Here is a 17,736-nt window from a genome sequence, read left to right as displayed (position 1 = left end):
TCGCTGGAGAGCGGACAGGTAGACATACGTTGGACCCTGAGGAGCAATGGTGTGGACTGTCACTTGGATTTCCAAAAGGGACTTGAATGGCTCGTGTGGATGTTTTCCCCTTCTCAGTGTGAACTCAGTTAATCCTTCCAGGGGGAGAAGGCCAGGCATCTAGTTACACAGGAAGGCTTCCTGTCGGAAAGGCAAAGACAAAAAAAGTTAGACTCAGAGAAACAAAGGCTCAGATTAGACTCAGCAAAACTCAGCTTGGCTAGAGTACCCAAAACTGGCAAAGACTCTGGCCGCGAGGTGGTGACAGTCCGCTGCACCAGTATGCTTCAGTAATGAACCAACGAGCCGCAGGTGTGCAGGAAGGACAATGAGAACAGGGCTCCACCTGGTGGTAGAGGGAGAGAAAAACACACAAACTGGATTCCTAACACAAACAGTCACAGAATCTGAAGTCTTACAAACAATAAGGACACTTAAAGCTTCTAGACCTAGAGACATATTTGGCATAGATATGTGCATGCTGAAAGAACTCAGTTTCACATTATTAACACCAGTAACCAGAATTGTCAATCTATCCATTATTGAGTATGTCCAGGTGTGGGGGAAGTCAGCTGCTGTTGTTCCTGTTTATAAAAATGGAGATCCATCATCAGTGGACAATTACGCACCGATCAGCATCTTACTGTTGGGAGCTGGAGAAGTTCCACCTTTCTCCAGCAGAGTCCGCCGTGGATCCTTCTGAGTGAGCCTCCTGCACAGCTGCAGCCCATCAAGATCATCAGAGGATCCACTATATAAGCTATCTTCAGACCTTGCCTCAATGCCGCAGTGTTGATCCAGTTGGTCAGCGCCTAAGCCTAGACTCTCAGTGAATCTTTGTGACTTTGAATCCAGCCTGGATTCTAACCGTTGTCTCTATCTTCCAGGAAACCAGTGTCTCCTCTGTGAAGCTCTGGAAGAGCTAACCTGCCGAGCCGACCCTCAGAGCCAAACCCGAAGAACCACAGTGAACTTCCATGCAGCTCAGGACTAAGAGCTGGGAATCCCAAAGCCAAGGTCTGCTCAGTTCTAGACGTGAGACGCTGAAGCAGCAAGTGGACTCTGCTGATCAATTCCTCTCCAGATCCAACAGTGACCCTCCCAAAGCTAACCTCAAGAACCCTCAAGGTACAATCAGTAAATATCAAGAAAGCAAGCTCCATCGTGCAACGCTAACTGAACTGTCTCTCACGCAGACTCCGGTGAACCAGTATCCAGGCCCGAACCAGAACCAGTATAATCTGTGTGCTTGTGTTCAAATAAACTTGTTGAACTTTTATTCCTGTGTCCGTCAGTGGTGTTCTGCATAATTGGGTCACTCTTAGAGAACCCATCATGACAGAACACTGCGGCCAAACTCAAGGCCCAGCAGATCACCTCACCCGTCGATTGGAAGAGCAGGATGCCCAAATACAAGGACAAACCCAAACTCTCCGTGAGTTATATCGCTTGGTTGATACACATAATCATATGCTTCAGAGCTATGCTAACTACTTGAACAGCGCTAATGCTGCACCGGCACCTCAACCATTTCCGGGTCCAGTTCCACCTCCGAGGTCACCGGCCGTGACGTCATCCGAGTTCCGCCCAAGTCTTCCAGAGAGATTTTCTGGTAACATGAAAGATTGCAAAGGATTTTTATTTCAGTGTCGTTTGATTTTCCAGAACTCTCCAGGCAGCTTTTCCACGGATTACAAGAAGATAACCTTCATCCTTTCTCAGCTAACAGGAAGAGCCTTGGAATGGGCTCAGGCAAGATTTGCCACCGACGATAGTCTTAACTGCTATTACTCTGATTTCATCTCCGAATTTACTCAGGTTTTCAATCAAGAGACAGATCAAACAATTGACTCTCGAGCTCTTTTCAATTTAAAGCAGGGAGATTCTTCTGTGGCTGAATTCTCCATCAACTTCCGGGTTAAAGCGGCAGCTTCCGGATGGAACCAAAGCGCTCTGAAGGGAGCCTATTTCATGGCTTTAAATGAGCACATTAAGGATGAGCTCGCAACCCTTGACGAACCTGCAACTCTCGAGGATTTAATTCGTTTGACTATCAGATTGGATAATAGAATCCGAGCCAGAAACAGTTCTAAAACAAGAAATCAGGGGACACTTTCCTCTGCCTCTCATAACGAGACGGTTTGTTCTTCCCCCACAGAGCAGCTGCCTATACAGAGACCTAAGGCCCAGTCTCTCCCTCTGCCTATTCAGGCCTCTCATTCTGGTGAAAGAGATGTCGAACCTATGCAGGTGGGACACACCAGGCTCACTCCAGAGGAGAGGCAAAGGCGTTTTCTAAGCAAATTATGCATTTACTGTGGTGAGAGTGGACACTTCATCGCTTCCTGCCCGGCTAAATCAAAAGCCTGGGCCCGCCAGAGGATCTGAGGAGTCTGGCAGGCCAAATAAACACTAAGAAATCTCCTCGATTGCTACTTCCTGCCACGTTGTTTTGTGCCAACCAAAGCCTCTCCTTTTCTGCATTCATCGATTCAGGCTGTGAACGAAACTTAATTGATTCAAACCTCGTCCAACAACTCCAAATAGAAACCATTCCTCTGACTCAACCTCTTAGTGTTTCTGCCATTGACGGGAAAAGACTTCACCAAGTTACCCATCAAACTCAACCCCTCGAGCTACTTCTGTCAGGTAACCACCGAGAGACAATAACATTTTTTGTTTTTCCTTCTGCATGCTCTCCCCTGGTGCTTGGTTTCGAATGGTTGGAGAAGCATAATCCACACATAAATTGGACTGATCGTCACCTGGAATCTTGGTCTACTACATGCCATGAGACATGCCTCCGTTCGGCTGCCCCCTTGGTGGGGTCTCCTAGAGGTGGGGGGGAGATGGACGCTCCTGACCTTTCTTCCGTTCCTTCCGAGTACCATGACCTGGCTCCTGTCTTCAGTAAGGTCAGTGCGACGTCCCTACCTCCACACAGACCATATGACTGCGCCATTGAACTTCTACCTGGAGCACCACTACCTAACAGCAGGTTGTACAACATTTCCAAGCCTGAAAGAGAAACCATGGAGAAGTACATAAATTAATCTTTAGCTGCTGGAATAATCCGCCCTTCTTCCTCTCCTTTGGGCGCTGGGTTCTTCTTTGTTGGAAAGAAGGACGGCTCCCTGAGACCATGTATTGATTACCGAGGTTTGAACCAAATCACAACAAAGAATAAATACCCACTTCCTCTACTCGCCTCAGCATTCGAACCTGTACAAGGGGCTACTGTTTTCACTAAACTGGACTTAAGGAATGCATATCATCTTCTTAGGATCCGGGATGGAGATGAATGGAAAACAGCCTTCAAGACCCCTTTGGGTCAATTCGAATATTTGGTGATGCCTTTTGGTCTAACTAACGCTCCAGCCTGCTTCCAAGCCCTCGTGAACGATGTTCTCAGAGACTTTTTAAATGTGTTTGTTTTCGTCTATATCGACGACATACTCATTTACTCTAGGAACCTTTCTGATCATAAAAGACATGTCCGCCTTGTTTTACAGAGACTACTGGAGAACAAGCTGTTCGTTAAAGCCGAGAAGTGCGAATTTCATCAGTCTTCAGTCACCTTTTTGGGGTTTGTGCTCGAGGGCGGCCAGGTAAAACCATCTGAGGATAAGATAAGAGCCGTGTTAGAATGGCCAGTTCCAGAGAACCGCAAACAGCTACAGAGATTCCTGGGTTTTGCAAACTTTTATCGTCGGTTCATCAGGAACTATAGCCAGACCGCCCTTCCATTAACTTCTCTGACCTCTGTCAAACGCACTTTTCAGTGGACACCTGAGGCACAATCTGCATTTGATAAACTGAAATCTTTATTTTCCAGAGCACCAGTGTTGATGCAGCCTGACCCTGCTAAACAGTTTATCCTCGAGGTGGACGCTTCTGATTCTGGTGTTGGAGCAGTCCTATCCCAGAGACTTGACTCGGATCAAAAGATCCATCCTTGTGCCTTCTTCTCCCGTAGACTTTCATCCGCAGAGCAGAACTACGATGTGGGAGACCGTGAGCTTTTGGCCATCAAATTGGCGCTGGAGGAATGGAGACATTGGCTGGAGGGAGCTGAGCACCCGGTTCTTGTATGGACTGATCACAAGAACCTGGCTTACATCCAGTCAACCAAGCAAGCCAACCCCCGTCAATCCAGGTGGTCCATCTTTTTCTCACGGTTTAATCTCATCATTTCCTACAGACCCGGATCCAAGAATGTCAAACCCGATTCTCTCTCTCGTCTTTACTCTGTCGATCATCCTGAGACACCTGAACCAGTCCTCCCGGCTTCCTGCACTGTTGGAGTGGTTAACTGGGAGATCACTGACCTTATCAACTCCGCCCTGGCTACTGAACCCGATCCAGGTAACGGTCCCACTAACCGAACCTATGTGCCATCTTCTGTCAGGTCCCGTCTCATCCAATGGATGCATGCTGCCAAGTTTTCCGCCCATCCGGGGGTCAGTAGAACCATCGCCCTGATCTCTAGACGCTTCTGGTGGCCTACCCTCCATAGAGATGTCAAAGAGTATGTGTTGGCTTGCTCCACATGTGCCCGAAATAAAGCCTCACATCAACCTCCTTCAGGCCTGCTACAGCCACTTCCGGTTCCCTCGCGTCCTTGGTCCCATATTGCGATTGACTTTGTCACTGGCCTCCCTGAGTCTCGAGGTATGTCCATCATTTTCACCATTGTTGACCGTTTTTCGAAGGCCTGCCATCTCATCCCCCTTAGGAAACTTCCCACGGCCCTCCAGACAGCCCAGCTCCTCGTTAAGCACGTCTTCCGCTTACACGGCATCCCCCAGGAGATCCTCTCGGACCGGGGTCCTCAGTTCATATCCCAGGTTTGGAAGGCATTCTGTTCTGCACTCGGCTGTAAACCCTCTCTGACATCAGGTTACCATCCACAATCCAACGGACAAACAGAGAGGATGAACCAGCAGCTTGAATCAACCCTTCGTTGCCTCACATCCAACAATCCCGTCGACTGGAGTAAATACCTTACTTGGATTGAATATGCACACAACTCCCTCAAATCTGCTTCCACTGGACAATCACCCTTTCAGGTTAGTCTCGGTTATCAACCTCCACTTTTCCCCGCAGACGAGAGAGAGATTTCGGTCCAGTCAGTGAATCACCATATCAGACGCTGTCAGAAGATCTGGAGAGAAACCATCGCCACCCTCAACCGATCTTCTGAAACCAACAAACGCTTCGCTGACTCCAGAAGACGTTCCGCCCCCGTGTACACTGAAGGACAAGAGGTATGGCTGTCCACTCCTATAAATCTTGGAGAAAGTTTTCGAGACATCCCCTTGAGGGGAATGTCTCGAAAACTTTCTCCAAGATTTATAGGTCCCTACAAGATCACCCGAGTTATCAATCCTTCAGCCGTCCGTCTCCAACTGCCTCAGTCCCTCCGAATCCACCCTACCTTCCACGTGTCCCAAATTAAACCTGTCACCTCGAGTTCCTTGTGCCCGCCTTCCGACTCCCCACCACCCGCCCTGGAGGTCGATGGTCATCCCGCCTTCACCGTTCGACGCATCGTGGACTCCCGTCGACGAGGTCGCGGCTGGCAGTACCTCGTCGACTGGGAGGGCTACGGACCGGAGGATCGCCAGTGGGTTCCGGGCTGATCAATTCCTCTCCAGATCCAACAGTGACCCTCCCAAAGCTAACCTCAAGAACCCTCAAGGTACAATCAGTAAATATCAAGAAAGCAAGCTCCATCGTACAACGCTAACTGAACTGTCTCTCACGCAGACTCCGGTGAACCAGTATCCAGGCACGAACCAGAACCAGTATAATCTGTGTGCTTGTGTTCAAATAAACTTGTTGAACTTTTATTCCTGTGTCCGTCAGTGGTGTTCTGCATAATTGGGTCACTCTTAGAGTACCCATCATGACACTTACCTACAGTGTCAAAAGTTGCAGAAAAAGCTGATTGGCCAACACACATTTAAATACCACTCATTCAATGCAATTTGGTTTCAGAACTCAACACTCCACAGAAACTGCTAATTTATTTTTCATAGAAAATATAAAACATTCACTGGATAAAAGTGGCGTGGTTGGAGCTGTGTTTCTTGATCTAAAAAAGCCTTTGAACCTTTATCCTGGCTGGGAACTTTAACGGCTTCCCCAAGTCCAGTTCGAGTCTCCAGGCAGTGGTGGAGTCCAGAAGGCGAGCCTTTACCTGTGCATAGATGTTGGACTTCTTTCAAGCTCTGATGAACATGATGGCTTTTGGCTCCTGGCGTTTCTTGCCCTGAAGGGTCCTGTGCTTGCAGATTGGAACAGCTGCTTAGGAGATGTTCCAGGGATGCCTATCCTAAAAGCATTGAGGACAGGAAGGCGTCCATGACCGCTCTTGTTGTCATGGTTTTGGTTGTGTTTAAGTTTTCTCTTTGAGTTTTAATTGGTTTTATTTCCATTTTCTTGTATTCTAGTTATTTGTGGTTGTATTTGAGTTCTTGGAATTTCTTGTTTATTCTCTGTTGCCCTTTTGTGTCAGTCTCCTTCTCCCAGCTCACTTCTAGATTCTTCTTTTCACACTTGTTACTCGTCTGTCAATTAGTCCTCCCATATATACTCCTTCTGTTCAGTCTTTGCTGGTTCCTCATCATTTATTTGTCCTTCATGTCAGTTTTCCTTGATTTAAGTATTTTGTTTGTAGACTTCTTGCTTCTGTTGTTTCTTCAAACCTCAGCCTGACACTTATTGGGGGACCGGACCCCTACAAACATCTCTGCCGACTTGACTGTCATGTTCATGGCAAGGGCAAAAAGAAGGACTGAGATGGTGCAGCCAGTCATTATATGCTCCTCTATGCCAGTCCGATGTGCCAGGTCCTGAGGTGACTCTCAGGCTGATAATAATCCAGCTGGGAACATGATGTCATTGTAGCGTGAGCTTTTCCCTCATGTGCCCGTCTGAGTGGCCTCCCCACTCTGGCCATTCCAGGGAGCCCACTTCTCTGACCAGAGGTTTGAATATAGCTGTTGATCAGAAAGACTTAGACAACTTTTAATGAAATTTCATTTTGTAGAGCTCTCATAACATTTCCATCCATAAAGTTCAGCAGTGATCAAATGTAAACAGTGTAGGAGAAAAAACATGGAGCAAAAAACAGAGCATTAATATCTATGGAGCAAATCTGCAGTGTGTTGGTTTGGTGTCATCAGTGTGATGCAGTCTGTGATTCAGAGTTTCCTCATCAGTTGATCAGTGTGATGGCAGTGGGGAAGAAGCTGCTGCAGAACCTGCTGGTCCTGCATTGAATGCTGTGAAGCCTCTTCCCAGAGGGCAGCAGGGAGAACAGTCCATGGTGGGGGGGTGAGGGGTCATTGATGATGTCACGGGCTCGGGACACGCAGCGCTGGGATGAAATGTCTTTCATGGAGGGAAGAGGAGCCCCCATGATCCTCTCTGCTGTTCTCACCTTCTTCCAGTCTGAGGCGCTGCAGCCTCCACACCACACAGTGAGACAGCTGCTCAGAACGCTCTCTATGGTGCTTCTGGAGAAGGTGGGGAGGATGGGGGGGCAGGAAGTCCAAGCGCTTCTGGGTCCTTTGGACCAGTGAGGTGGTGTTTCCAGTCCAGGTGAGGGTATCTGTGATGTTCACACACTGGAATTTGGTGGAACTCTGTTAGTCGTTGGGACTAAACTAGATCTTTCCTTGGACTCTTGGCAGTGAGATGGTTCTAAAGTGACAGCTCCATCTTAGGGAATCCATAGACCTCCATTGGTCTACAGCGGTCCCCCTACGCCAAGTCATGGTCAACATCCTCCAGAGGTGATGAAGAAGTTGCAGACAGCGCTTGTAGAGAATGAGAGGGACGCGTTTCGGGTCTCCCTGGTAGCTCAGTCCACCATCGGTGGTTATGGGCTTATGAGGGCAAATGAAGAAGAAAACCTAAATTCTGGTTATTTTCTGCTGGTTCCCTAATTTATTGGTCCAGCCGGACACCGGAGAGCATCCAGTAGTTAGTGCGGGTAGCCAGCTACTAAATGACTGCTGTTTCTGTTTCCATGGTTACAGGTGATCCTGACAGTTTATCTGAATGACACCCAGCAGATGCTCACGGAGGTCCCAGTCACACCAGCAACACGGGTGGCTGACGTGGTGGAGTACTGCAAAGAGGCGGGCGAGTCCGATTGTCACCTTGCAGAAGTCTGGAATGGACATGGTGAGCCCTGGACCAGACCTGGTTCCTTCCAGAACCGCTCTGCTATTAGATGACAATCATGGGCTTTCTCAGCCCTCAGTCCTGCCTGCAGGTTCAGCTTCTCACTCTCCTTCCATTCACGTTATTTTCGGAATAAATTTAATATTCATTAAAGACAGAGTTTGACCGGTTGATGCCAGAACACGCTGGAGCAGACATCCTGCCTCTTTTTTTCATTTAATTTTTCATTTCCTGGTTATGACCTGTATGATGATGTCATAAAAAAAATAAAAATAATATATATGTATATATATATATATATATATATATATATATATATATATATATATATATATATATATATATATATATATATATATATATATATAAAATATAAAAAAACATTTTTCCATTTTAAAATGGGTCTGGATTATCTGATCCATGACCTCTGGAATAGAGGAAGCAAATCCATCAGGGCTGCAGAGGCGGATCTGATTCTGCTAGAGCTGTGCCGCCGGTTCCTGTGACAACTTCCTGTCCATCTGTCCTATAAATGCAGTGGGCCCATCGTCTACTGGAGGAACCTCCAGGAGAACCTTTAGAGGAACCTTTGGTAGAATCTTCAGGAGATTTTTCAGAAGAACTTTCAGGAGAACATTTAGAGGATCCTTCAGGATAACTTTCATTAGAACCTTTAGAGGAACCTTCAGGAGAACTTTCATTGGAACCTTTAGAGGAACCTTTAGAGGATCCTTCAGGATAACTTTCATTAGAACCTTTATAGGAACCTTCAGGATAACTTTCATTAGAACCTTTATAGGAACCTTCAGGATAACTTTCATTAGAACCTTTAGAGGAACCTTCAGGAGAACTTTCATTAGAACCTTTAGAGGAACCTTTAGAGGAACTTCCAGGAGAACTTTCATTAGAACCTTTAGAGGAGCCTTTAGAGGATCCTTCAGGAGAACTTTCATTAGAACCTTTAGAGGAACCTTTAGAGGATCCTTCAGGAGAACTTTCATTAGAACCTTTAGAGGATCCTTCAGGAGAAATTTCAGGAGAACCTTTAGAGGAACTTTCAGGAGAACTTTCAGGAGAACCTTTAGAGGAACCTTCAGGAGAACTTTCATTAGAACCTTTAGAGGAACCTTCAGGAGAACTTTCATTAGAACCTTTAGGGGAACCTTCAGGAGAACTTTCAGGAGAACCTTTAGAGGAACCTTCAGGAGAACTTTCATTAGAACCTTTAGAGGAACCTTTAGAGGATCCTTCAGGAGAACTTTCATTAGAACCTTTATAGGAACCTTCAGGATAACTTTCATTAGAACCTTTATAGGAACCTTCAGGATAACTTTCATTAGAACCTTTAGAGGAACCTTCAGGAGAACTTTCATTAGAACCTTTAGAGGAACCTTTAGAGGATCCTTCAGGAGAACTTTCATTAGAACCTTTAGAGGATCCTTCAGGAGAAATTTCAGGAGAACCTTTAGAGGAAACTTTAGAGGAACCTAAAGGAGAACTTTCATTAGAACCTTTATAGGAACCTTCAGGATAACCTTCATTAGAACCTTTAGAGGAACCTTCAGGAGAACTTTCAGGAGAACTTTCAGGAGAACTTTCAGGAGAACATTTAGAGGAACCTTCAGGAGAACTTTCATTAGAACCTTTAGAGGAACCTTTAGAGGAACCTTTAGAGGATCCTTCAGGATAACTTTCATTAGAACCTTTAGAGGAACCTTCAGGAGAACTTTCATTAGAACCTTTAGAGGAACCTTTAGAGGATCCTTCAGGAGAACTTTCATTAGAACCTTTATAGGAACCTTCAGGATAACTTTCATTAGAACCTTTATAGGAACCTTCAGGATAACTTTCATTAGAACCTTTAGAGGAACCTTCAGGAGAACTTTCATTAGAACCTTTAGAGGAACCTTTAGAGGAACTTTCAGGAGAACTTTCATTAGAACCTTTAGAGGAGCCTTTAGAGGATCCTTCAGGAGAACTTTCATTAGAACCTTTAGAGGAACCTTTAGAGGATCCTTCAGGAGAACTTTCATTAAAACCTTTAGAGGATCCTTCAGGAGAAATTTCAGGAGAACCTTTAGAGGAACCTTCAGCAGAACTTTCAGGAGAACTTTCAGGAGAACCTTTAGAGGAACCTTCAGGAGAACTTTCATTAGAACCTTTAGAGGAACCTTCAGGAGAACTTTCATTAGAACCTTTAGAGGAACCTTTAGAGGATCCTTCAGGAGAACTTTCATTAGAACCTTTAGAGGATCCTTCAGGAGAAATTTCAGGAGAACCTTTAGAGGAACCTTCAGGAGAACTTTCAGGAGAACCTTTAGAGGAACCTTCAGGAGAACTTTCATTAGAACCTTTATAGGAACTTTCAGGAGAAACTTTCATTAGAACCTTTAGAGGATCCTTCAGGAGAAATTTCAGGAGAACCTTTAGAGGAAACTTTAGAGGAACCTACAGGAGAACTTTCATTAGAACCTTTATAGGAACCTTCAGGATAACCTTCATTAGAACCTTTAGAGGAACCTTCAGGAGAACTTTCTGGAGAACTTTCAGGAGAACATTTAGAGGAACCTTCAGGAGAACTTTCATTAGAACCTTTAGAGGAACCTTCAGGAGAACTTTCATTAGAACCTTTAGAGGAACCTTCAGGAGAACTTTCATTAGAACCTTTAGAGGAACCTTTAGAGGATCCTTCAGGAGAACTTTAATTAGAACCTTTAGAGGAACCTTCAGGATAACTTTCATTAGAACCTTTAGAGGAACATTTAGAGGATCCTTCAGGAGAACGTTCATTAGAACCTTTATAGGAACCTTCAGGATAACTTTCATTAGAACCTTTAAAGGAACCTTCAGGAGAACTTTCATTAGAACCTTTAGAGGAACCTTTAGAGGAACTTTCAGGAGAACTTTCATTAGAACCTTTAGAGGAGCCTTTAGAGGATCCTTCAGGAGAACTTTCATTAGAACCTTTAGAGGAACCTTTAGAGGATCCTTCAGGAGAACTTTCATTAGAACCTTTAGAGGATCCTTCAGGAGAAATTTCAGGAGAACCTTTAGAGGAACCTTCAGGAGAACTTTCAGGAGAACCTTTAGAGGAACCTTCAGGAGAACTTTCAGGAGAACTTTCAGGAGAACATTTAGAGGAACCTTTAGAGGATCCTTCAGGAGAACTTTCATTTGAACATTTAGAGGAACCTTCAGGAGAACTTTCATTAGAACCTTTAGAGGATCCTTCAGGAGAAATTTCAGGAGAACCTTTAGAGGAACCTTCAGGAGAACTTTCAGGAGAACCTTTAGAGGATCCTTCAGGAGAAATTTCAGGAGAACCTTTAGAGGAACCTTCAGGAGAACTTTCAGGAGAACCTTTAGAGGAACCTTCAGGAGAACTTTCATTAGAACCTTTATAGGAACTTTCAGGAGAACTTTCATTAGAACCTTTAGAGGATCCTTCAGGAGAAATTTCAGGAGAACCTTTAGAGGAAACTTTAGAGGAACCTACAGGAGAACTTTCATTAGAACCTTTATAGGAACCTTCAGGATAACCTTCATTAGAACCTTTAGAGGAACCTTCAGGAGAACTTTCAGGAGAACTTTCAGGAGAACATTTAGAGGAACCTTCAGGAGAACTTTCATTAGAACCTTTAGAGGAACCTTCAGGAGAACTTTCATTAGAACCTTTAGAGGAACCTTCAGGAGAACTTTCATTAGAACCTTTAGAGGAACCTTTAGAGGATCCTTCAGGAGAACTTTAATTAGAACCTTTAGAGGAACCTTCAGGATAACTTTCATTAGAACCTTTAGAGGAACCTTTAGAGGATCCTTCAGGAGAACTTTCATTAGAACCTTTATAGGAACCTTCAGGATAACTTTCATTAGAACCTTTAGAGGAACCTTCAGGAGAACTTTCATTAGAACCTTTAGAGGAACCTTTAGAGGAACTTTCAGGAGAACTTTCATTAGAACCTTTAGAGGAGCCTTTAGAGGATCCTTCAGGAGAACTTTCATTAGAACCTTTAGAGGAACCTTTAGAGGATCCTTCAGGAGAACTTTCATTAGAACCTTTAGAGGATCCTTCAGGAGAAATTTCAGGAGAACCTTTAGAGGAACCTTCAGGAGAACTTTCAGGAGAACCTTTAGAGGAACCTTCAGGAGAACTTTCAGGAGAACATTTAGAGGAACCTTTAGAGGATCCTTCAGGAGAACTTTCATTTGAACATTTAGAGGAACCTTCAGGAGAACTTTCATTAGAACCTTTAGAGGAACCTTTAGAGGATCCTTCAGGAGAACTTTCATTAGAACCTTTAGAGGAATCTTTAGAGGATCCTTCAGGAGAACTTTCATTAGAACCTTTAGAGGAACCTTCAGGAGAACTTTCATTAGAACCTTTAGAGGAACCTTCAGGAGAACTTTCATTAGAAACTTTAGATGAACCCTCAGGATAACTTTCATTAGAACCTTTAGTGGAACCTTCAGGATAACTTTCATTAGAACCTTTAGAGGAACCTTCAGGAGAACTTTCATTAGAACATTTAGAGGAACCTTCAGGAGAACTTTCATTAGAACCTTTAGAGGAACCTTCAGGAGAACTTTCATTAGAACCTTTTGATGAACCTTCAGGATAACTTTCATTAGAACATTTAGAGGAACCTTCAGGAGAACTTACCTTAGAACCTTTAGAGGAACCTTCAGGAGAACTTTCATTAGAACCTTAAGAGGAACCTTCAGGAGAACTTTCATTAGAACCTTTAGCGGATCCTTCAGGAGAACTTTCATTTGAACATTTAGAGGAACCTTCAGGAGAACTTTCATAAGAACCTGTAGAGGAACCTTTAGAGGATCCTTCAGGAGCACTTTCATTAGAACCTTTAGAGGAAACTTTAGAGGATCCTTCAGGAGAACTTTCATTCGAACCTTTATAGGAACCTTCAGGATAACTTTCATTAGAACCTTTAGAGGAACCTTCAGGAGAACTTTCATTAGAACCTTTAGAGGAATCTTCAGGAGAACTTTCATTAGAACCTTTAGATGAACCTTCAGGATAACTTTCATTAGAACCTTTAGAGGAACCTTCAGGAGAACTTTCATTAGAACATTTAGAGGAACCTTCAGGAGAACTTTCATTAGAACCTTTTGTTGAACCTTCAGGATAACTTTCATTAGAACATTTAGAGGAACCTTCAGGAGAACTTACATTAGAACCTTTAGAGGAACCTTCAGGAGAACTTTCATTAGAACCTTTAGAGGAACCTTTAGAGGATCCTTCAGAAGAACTTTCATTAGAACATTTAGAGGAACCTTCAGGAGAACTTTCATTAGAACCTTTAGAGGAACCTTCAGGAGAACTTTCATTAGAACCTTTTGATGAACCTTCAGGATAACTTTCATTAGAACCTTTAGAGGAACCTTCAGGAGAACTTTCATTAGAACATTTAGAGGAACCTTCAGGAGAACTTACATTAGAACCTTTTGATGAACCTTCAGGATAACTTTCATTAGAACCTTTAGAGGAACCTTCAGGAGAACTTTCATTAGAACATTTAGAAGAACCTTCAGGAGAACTTACATTAGAACCTTTAGAGGAACCTTCAGGAGAACTTTCATTAGAACCTGTAGAGGAACCTTTAGAGGATCCTTCAGGAGAACTTTCATTAGAACCTTTAGAGGAACCTTCAGGAGAACTTTCATTAGAACCTTTAGAGGAACCTTTAGAGGATCCTTCAGGAGAACTTTCATTAGAACCTTTAGAGGATCCTTTAGAGGAACCTTCAGGAGAACTTTCAGGAGAACTTTCAGGAGAACATTTAGAGGAACCTTCAGGAGAACTTTCATTAGAACCTTTAGAGGAACCTTCAGGAGAACTTTCATTAGAACCTTTAGAGGAACCTTCAGGAGAACTTTCATTAGAACCTGTAGAGGAACCTTTAGAGGATCCTTCAGAAGACTTTCATTAGAACCTTTAGAGGAACCTTCAGGATAACTTTCATTAGAACCTTTAGAGGAACCTTCAGGATAACTTTCATTAGAACCTTTAGAGGAACCTTTAGAGGAACCTTCAGGAGACTTTCATTAGAACCTTTAGAGGAACCTTCAGGAGAACTTTCAGGAGAACCTTTAGAGGAACCTTCAGGAGAACTTTCATTAGAACCTTTAGAGGAACCTTTAGAGGATCCTTCAGAAGAACTTTCATTAGAACATTTAGAGGAACATTCAGGAGAACTTTCATTAGAACCTTTAGAGGAACCTTCAGGAGAACTTTCATTAGAACCTTTTGATGAACCTTCAGGATAACTTTCATTAGAACCTTTAGAGGAACCTTCAGGAGAACTTTCATTAGAACATTTAGAGGAACCTTCAGGAGAACTTACATTAGAACCTTTTGATGAACCTTCAGGATAACTTTCATTAGAACCTTTAGAGGAACCTTCAGGAGAACTTTCATTAGAACATTTAGAAGAACCTTCAGGAGAACTTACATTAGAACCTTTAGAGGAACCTTCAGGAGAACTTTCATTAGAACCTGTAGAGGAACCTTTAGAGGATCCTTCAGAAGAACTTTCATTAGAACCTTTAGAGGATCCTTCAGGAGAACTTTCATTAGAACCTTTAGAGGAACCTTCAGGAGAACTTTCATTAGAACCTTTAGAGGAACCTTCAGGAGAACTTTCAGGAGAACTTTCAGGAGAACATTTAGAGGAACCTTCAGGAGAACTTTCATTAGAACCTTTAGAGGAACCTTCAGGAGAACTTTCATTAGAACTTTTAGAGGAACCTTCAGGAGAACTTTCATTAGAACCTGTAGAGGAACCTTTAGAGGATCCTTCAGAAGAACTTTCATTAGAACCTTTAGAGGAACCTTCAGGAGAACTTTCATTAGAACCTTTAGAGGAACCTTCAGGAGAACTTTCATTAGAACCTGTAGAGGAACCTTTAGAGGATCCTTCAGAAGAACTTTCATTAGAACCTTTAGAGGATCCTTCAGGAGAACTTTCATTAGAACCTTTAGAGGAACCTTTAGAGGAACCTTCAGGATAACTTTCATTAGAACCTTTAGAGCCGCGGTTCTCAAAGTGTGTGGCGCGACCCACTGGTGGGGAATTGAGACGTGACAGGTGGGGCGCGCCAATGATTGACGATTCGTCGGCATATTATTTGTAACGGAATAAACTTTCGCGCCCCAGTGTTGCCAACTCAGCGACTTTGTCGCTATATTTCAGACCCCTCCAGGGACTCTTTTTCAAAAAAGCGACTAGCGACAAATCTAGCGACTTTTGGAGACTCTTACGTGAAAGCACGTATCGTTCCTTTTCTTGTCCTCCAGCGGCAGGTGCTGCCGTGGGGCGCCTCCTCCCTCCCAACCCCGTTCTCCCCCGCTATCGCAGGAGTCCCTCTCAGCGCTGCAGTCAGAGACACAGCATGTTTACCCTCAGCGTCCAGACTGCAAATGAAGCGCACATGCGCCGGGATTGACGGCGCAGGTTGATCATAAATAACTGAATTTGAAATATTTTATCTTAAATGAATAACGGCGTTTGATTCACACAGCCACATGTTCATGTTTCTGGTTTGGAGTGGAGAGGGAGTATCCACTCATCGGGCAGAGAGCTGTGTGCATTCTTCTTCCCTTTGCCACATCATATCTCTGTGAGATGTATGGAAGTAAATATGTGCCATCAGAATTTGAATAAAAAATACCTCTGAAATTTGAATGTTGTATATTAGTGCTTACTTTTTCAGTATTAAAATAAATTTGGAATATATTTTTAACCTAAAAAAAATTCAATGTCATTATTTGTACATTAAAAAAAAAATTCAGTGTATTTTTTTTTACACGGTTGCAATTTTCAGTTATTAAAAAAATTCACATTCCTATTTCAAAGTGATAAAATTTTCAATATACATATTTTTCACAGTTTAAATTTTCAGTGTTAAAAAATTCAGCATATAAAAAATTCAACTTTTCAAAATTCAAATGCAATATTTTCGTTGTTCTCCATTTCAACTTGCTCAAATTCACTGTCTCAAATTCAGCGTCTAAAAATTCGCTGTAAAAATGGCCAAGGTTACTTCAGGTCACAGACATTAGCAATGGATGTCCGATTCCAACATCCACCTAATCACGTGACACAACCGTCATATTGAAGAAGTACCAGTATCACCCAGGCTGGCGACCATGGAGGCGAACTCAAACCCAGCGGTGAGTTTAATGCTTTCATATTTCTGTAGTATATTTTATTTTGCGCATGAAGTTTGATACATTATCTTAAAGCCTGATTTAAAACACTGGTTTGGGCCGTTGTTAATCTTACACCGTGTAGTGCCGGCATATTACTTCTCGCTACCTCCGAGGACCCCCCCCCACCCAATTTCCCCCGTTTTATTTCAAAAAGAAATACCACTTGCGCCAAGTCTAGAATCTTTAAAGAGAACTGATGGGTGGTGACTTTCTGGGTTGTTTGTATGTTGTCTTAGGTGAGACAGACAGGCAGTCGATGCCTACTGTGCTCTTCTCCCATTAAAATTGTAGAAACTATATCAAGCACAAATAAATCTAGAATTTGGTAGGTAACTGGTATTTTGAATGATGTTGTAATGACAAAGAATTTCTTAATTAATTCATAAATGAAGTCACCTAACAATACAGTAGCTGATCAGAGTGGGGTCGGAACTGTTCACAGCCCCTCTTTGAAGCACACAAGGCAGCCATATTAGCTTACTACATTAGCGGTAGCATCTCCTGAAAAATTATGACTTTACTAAGACTGCCTGGAAAGGTGGTATTTCTTTTTGAAATAAAGCGGGGGAAATTGGGGGGGTGGGGGGGAGGTGATGCTCGGAGGTAGCGAGAAGTAATATGCCGGCACTACACGGTGTAAGATTAACAACGGCCCAAACCAGTGTTTTAAATCAGGCTTTAAGATAATGTATCAAACTTCATGCGCAAAATAAAATATACTACAGAAATATGAAAGCAGTAAACTCACCGCTGGGTTTGAGTTCGCCTCCATGGTCGCCAGCCTGGGTGATACTGGTACTTCTTCAATATGACGGTTGTGTCACGTGATTAGGTGGATGTTGGAATCGGACATCCATTGCTAATGTCTGTGACCTGAAGTAACCTTGGCCATTTTTACAGCGAATTTTTAGACGCTGAATTTGAGACAGTGAATTTGAGCAAGTTGAAATGGAGGACAACGAAAATATTGCATTTGAATTTTGAAAAGTTGAATTTTTTATATGCTGAATTTTTTAACACAGAAAATTTAAACTGTGAAAAATATGTATATTGAAAATTTTATCACTTTGAAATAGGAATGTGAATTTTTTTAATAACTGAAAATTGCAACCGTGTAAAAAAAAATACACTGAACTTTTTTTTTAATGTACAAATAATGACATTGAATTTTTTTTAGGTTAAAAATATATTCTGAATTTATTTTAATACTGAAAAAGTAAGCACTAATATACAACATTCAAATTTCAGAGGTATTTTTTATTTAAATTTTG

At 43.0% G+C, this 17,736-nt stretch overlaps 1 protein-coding gene across 2 annotated transcripts in view; it reads left to right on the top strand.

Moving 5' to 3' along the window:
- The window catches only part of LOC119777333 (apoptosis-stimulating of p53 protein 1-like), a 66,694-nt gene that overhangs the window by 12,102 nt on the left and 36,856 nt on the right, over positions 1 to 17,736 (top strand). For both annotated transcript variants that reach the window (XM_038276165.1, XM_038276164.1), the window contains exon 2: positions 8,088 to 8,235. In XM_038276165.1, the coding sequence (XP_038132093.1) occupies positions 8,088 to 8,235 (148 nt within the window). The remainder of the gene's footprint in view (positions 1 to 8,087; positions 8,236 to 17,736) is intronic.

Source organism: Cyprinodon tularosa, unplaced genomic scaffold (assembly GCF_016077235.1).
Source record: "Cyprinodon tularosa strain WSP-4 unplaced genomic scaffold, ASM1607723v1 ctg1222, whole genome shotgun sequence".
NCBI classification, from domain to species: domain Eukaryota; kingdom Metazoa; phylum Chordata; class Actinopteri; order Cyprinodontiformes; family Cyprinodontidae; genus Cyprinodon; species Cyprinodon tularosa.
Note: the sequence above shows the minus strand (reverse complement) of the source record. Positions and strands in the feature narration are given on the sequence as shown.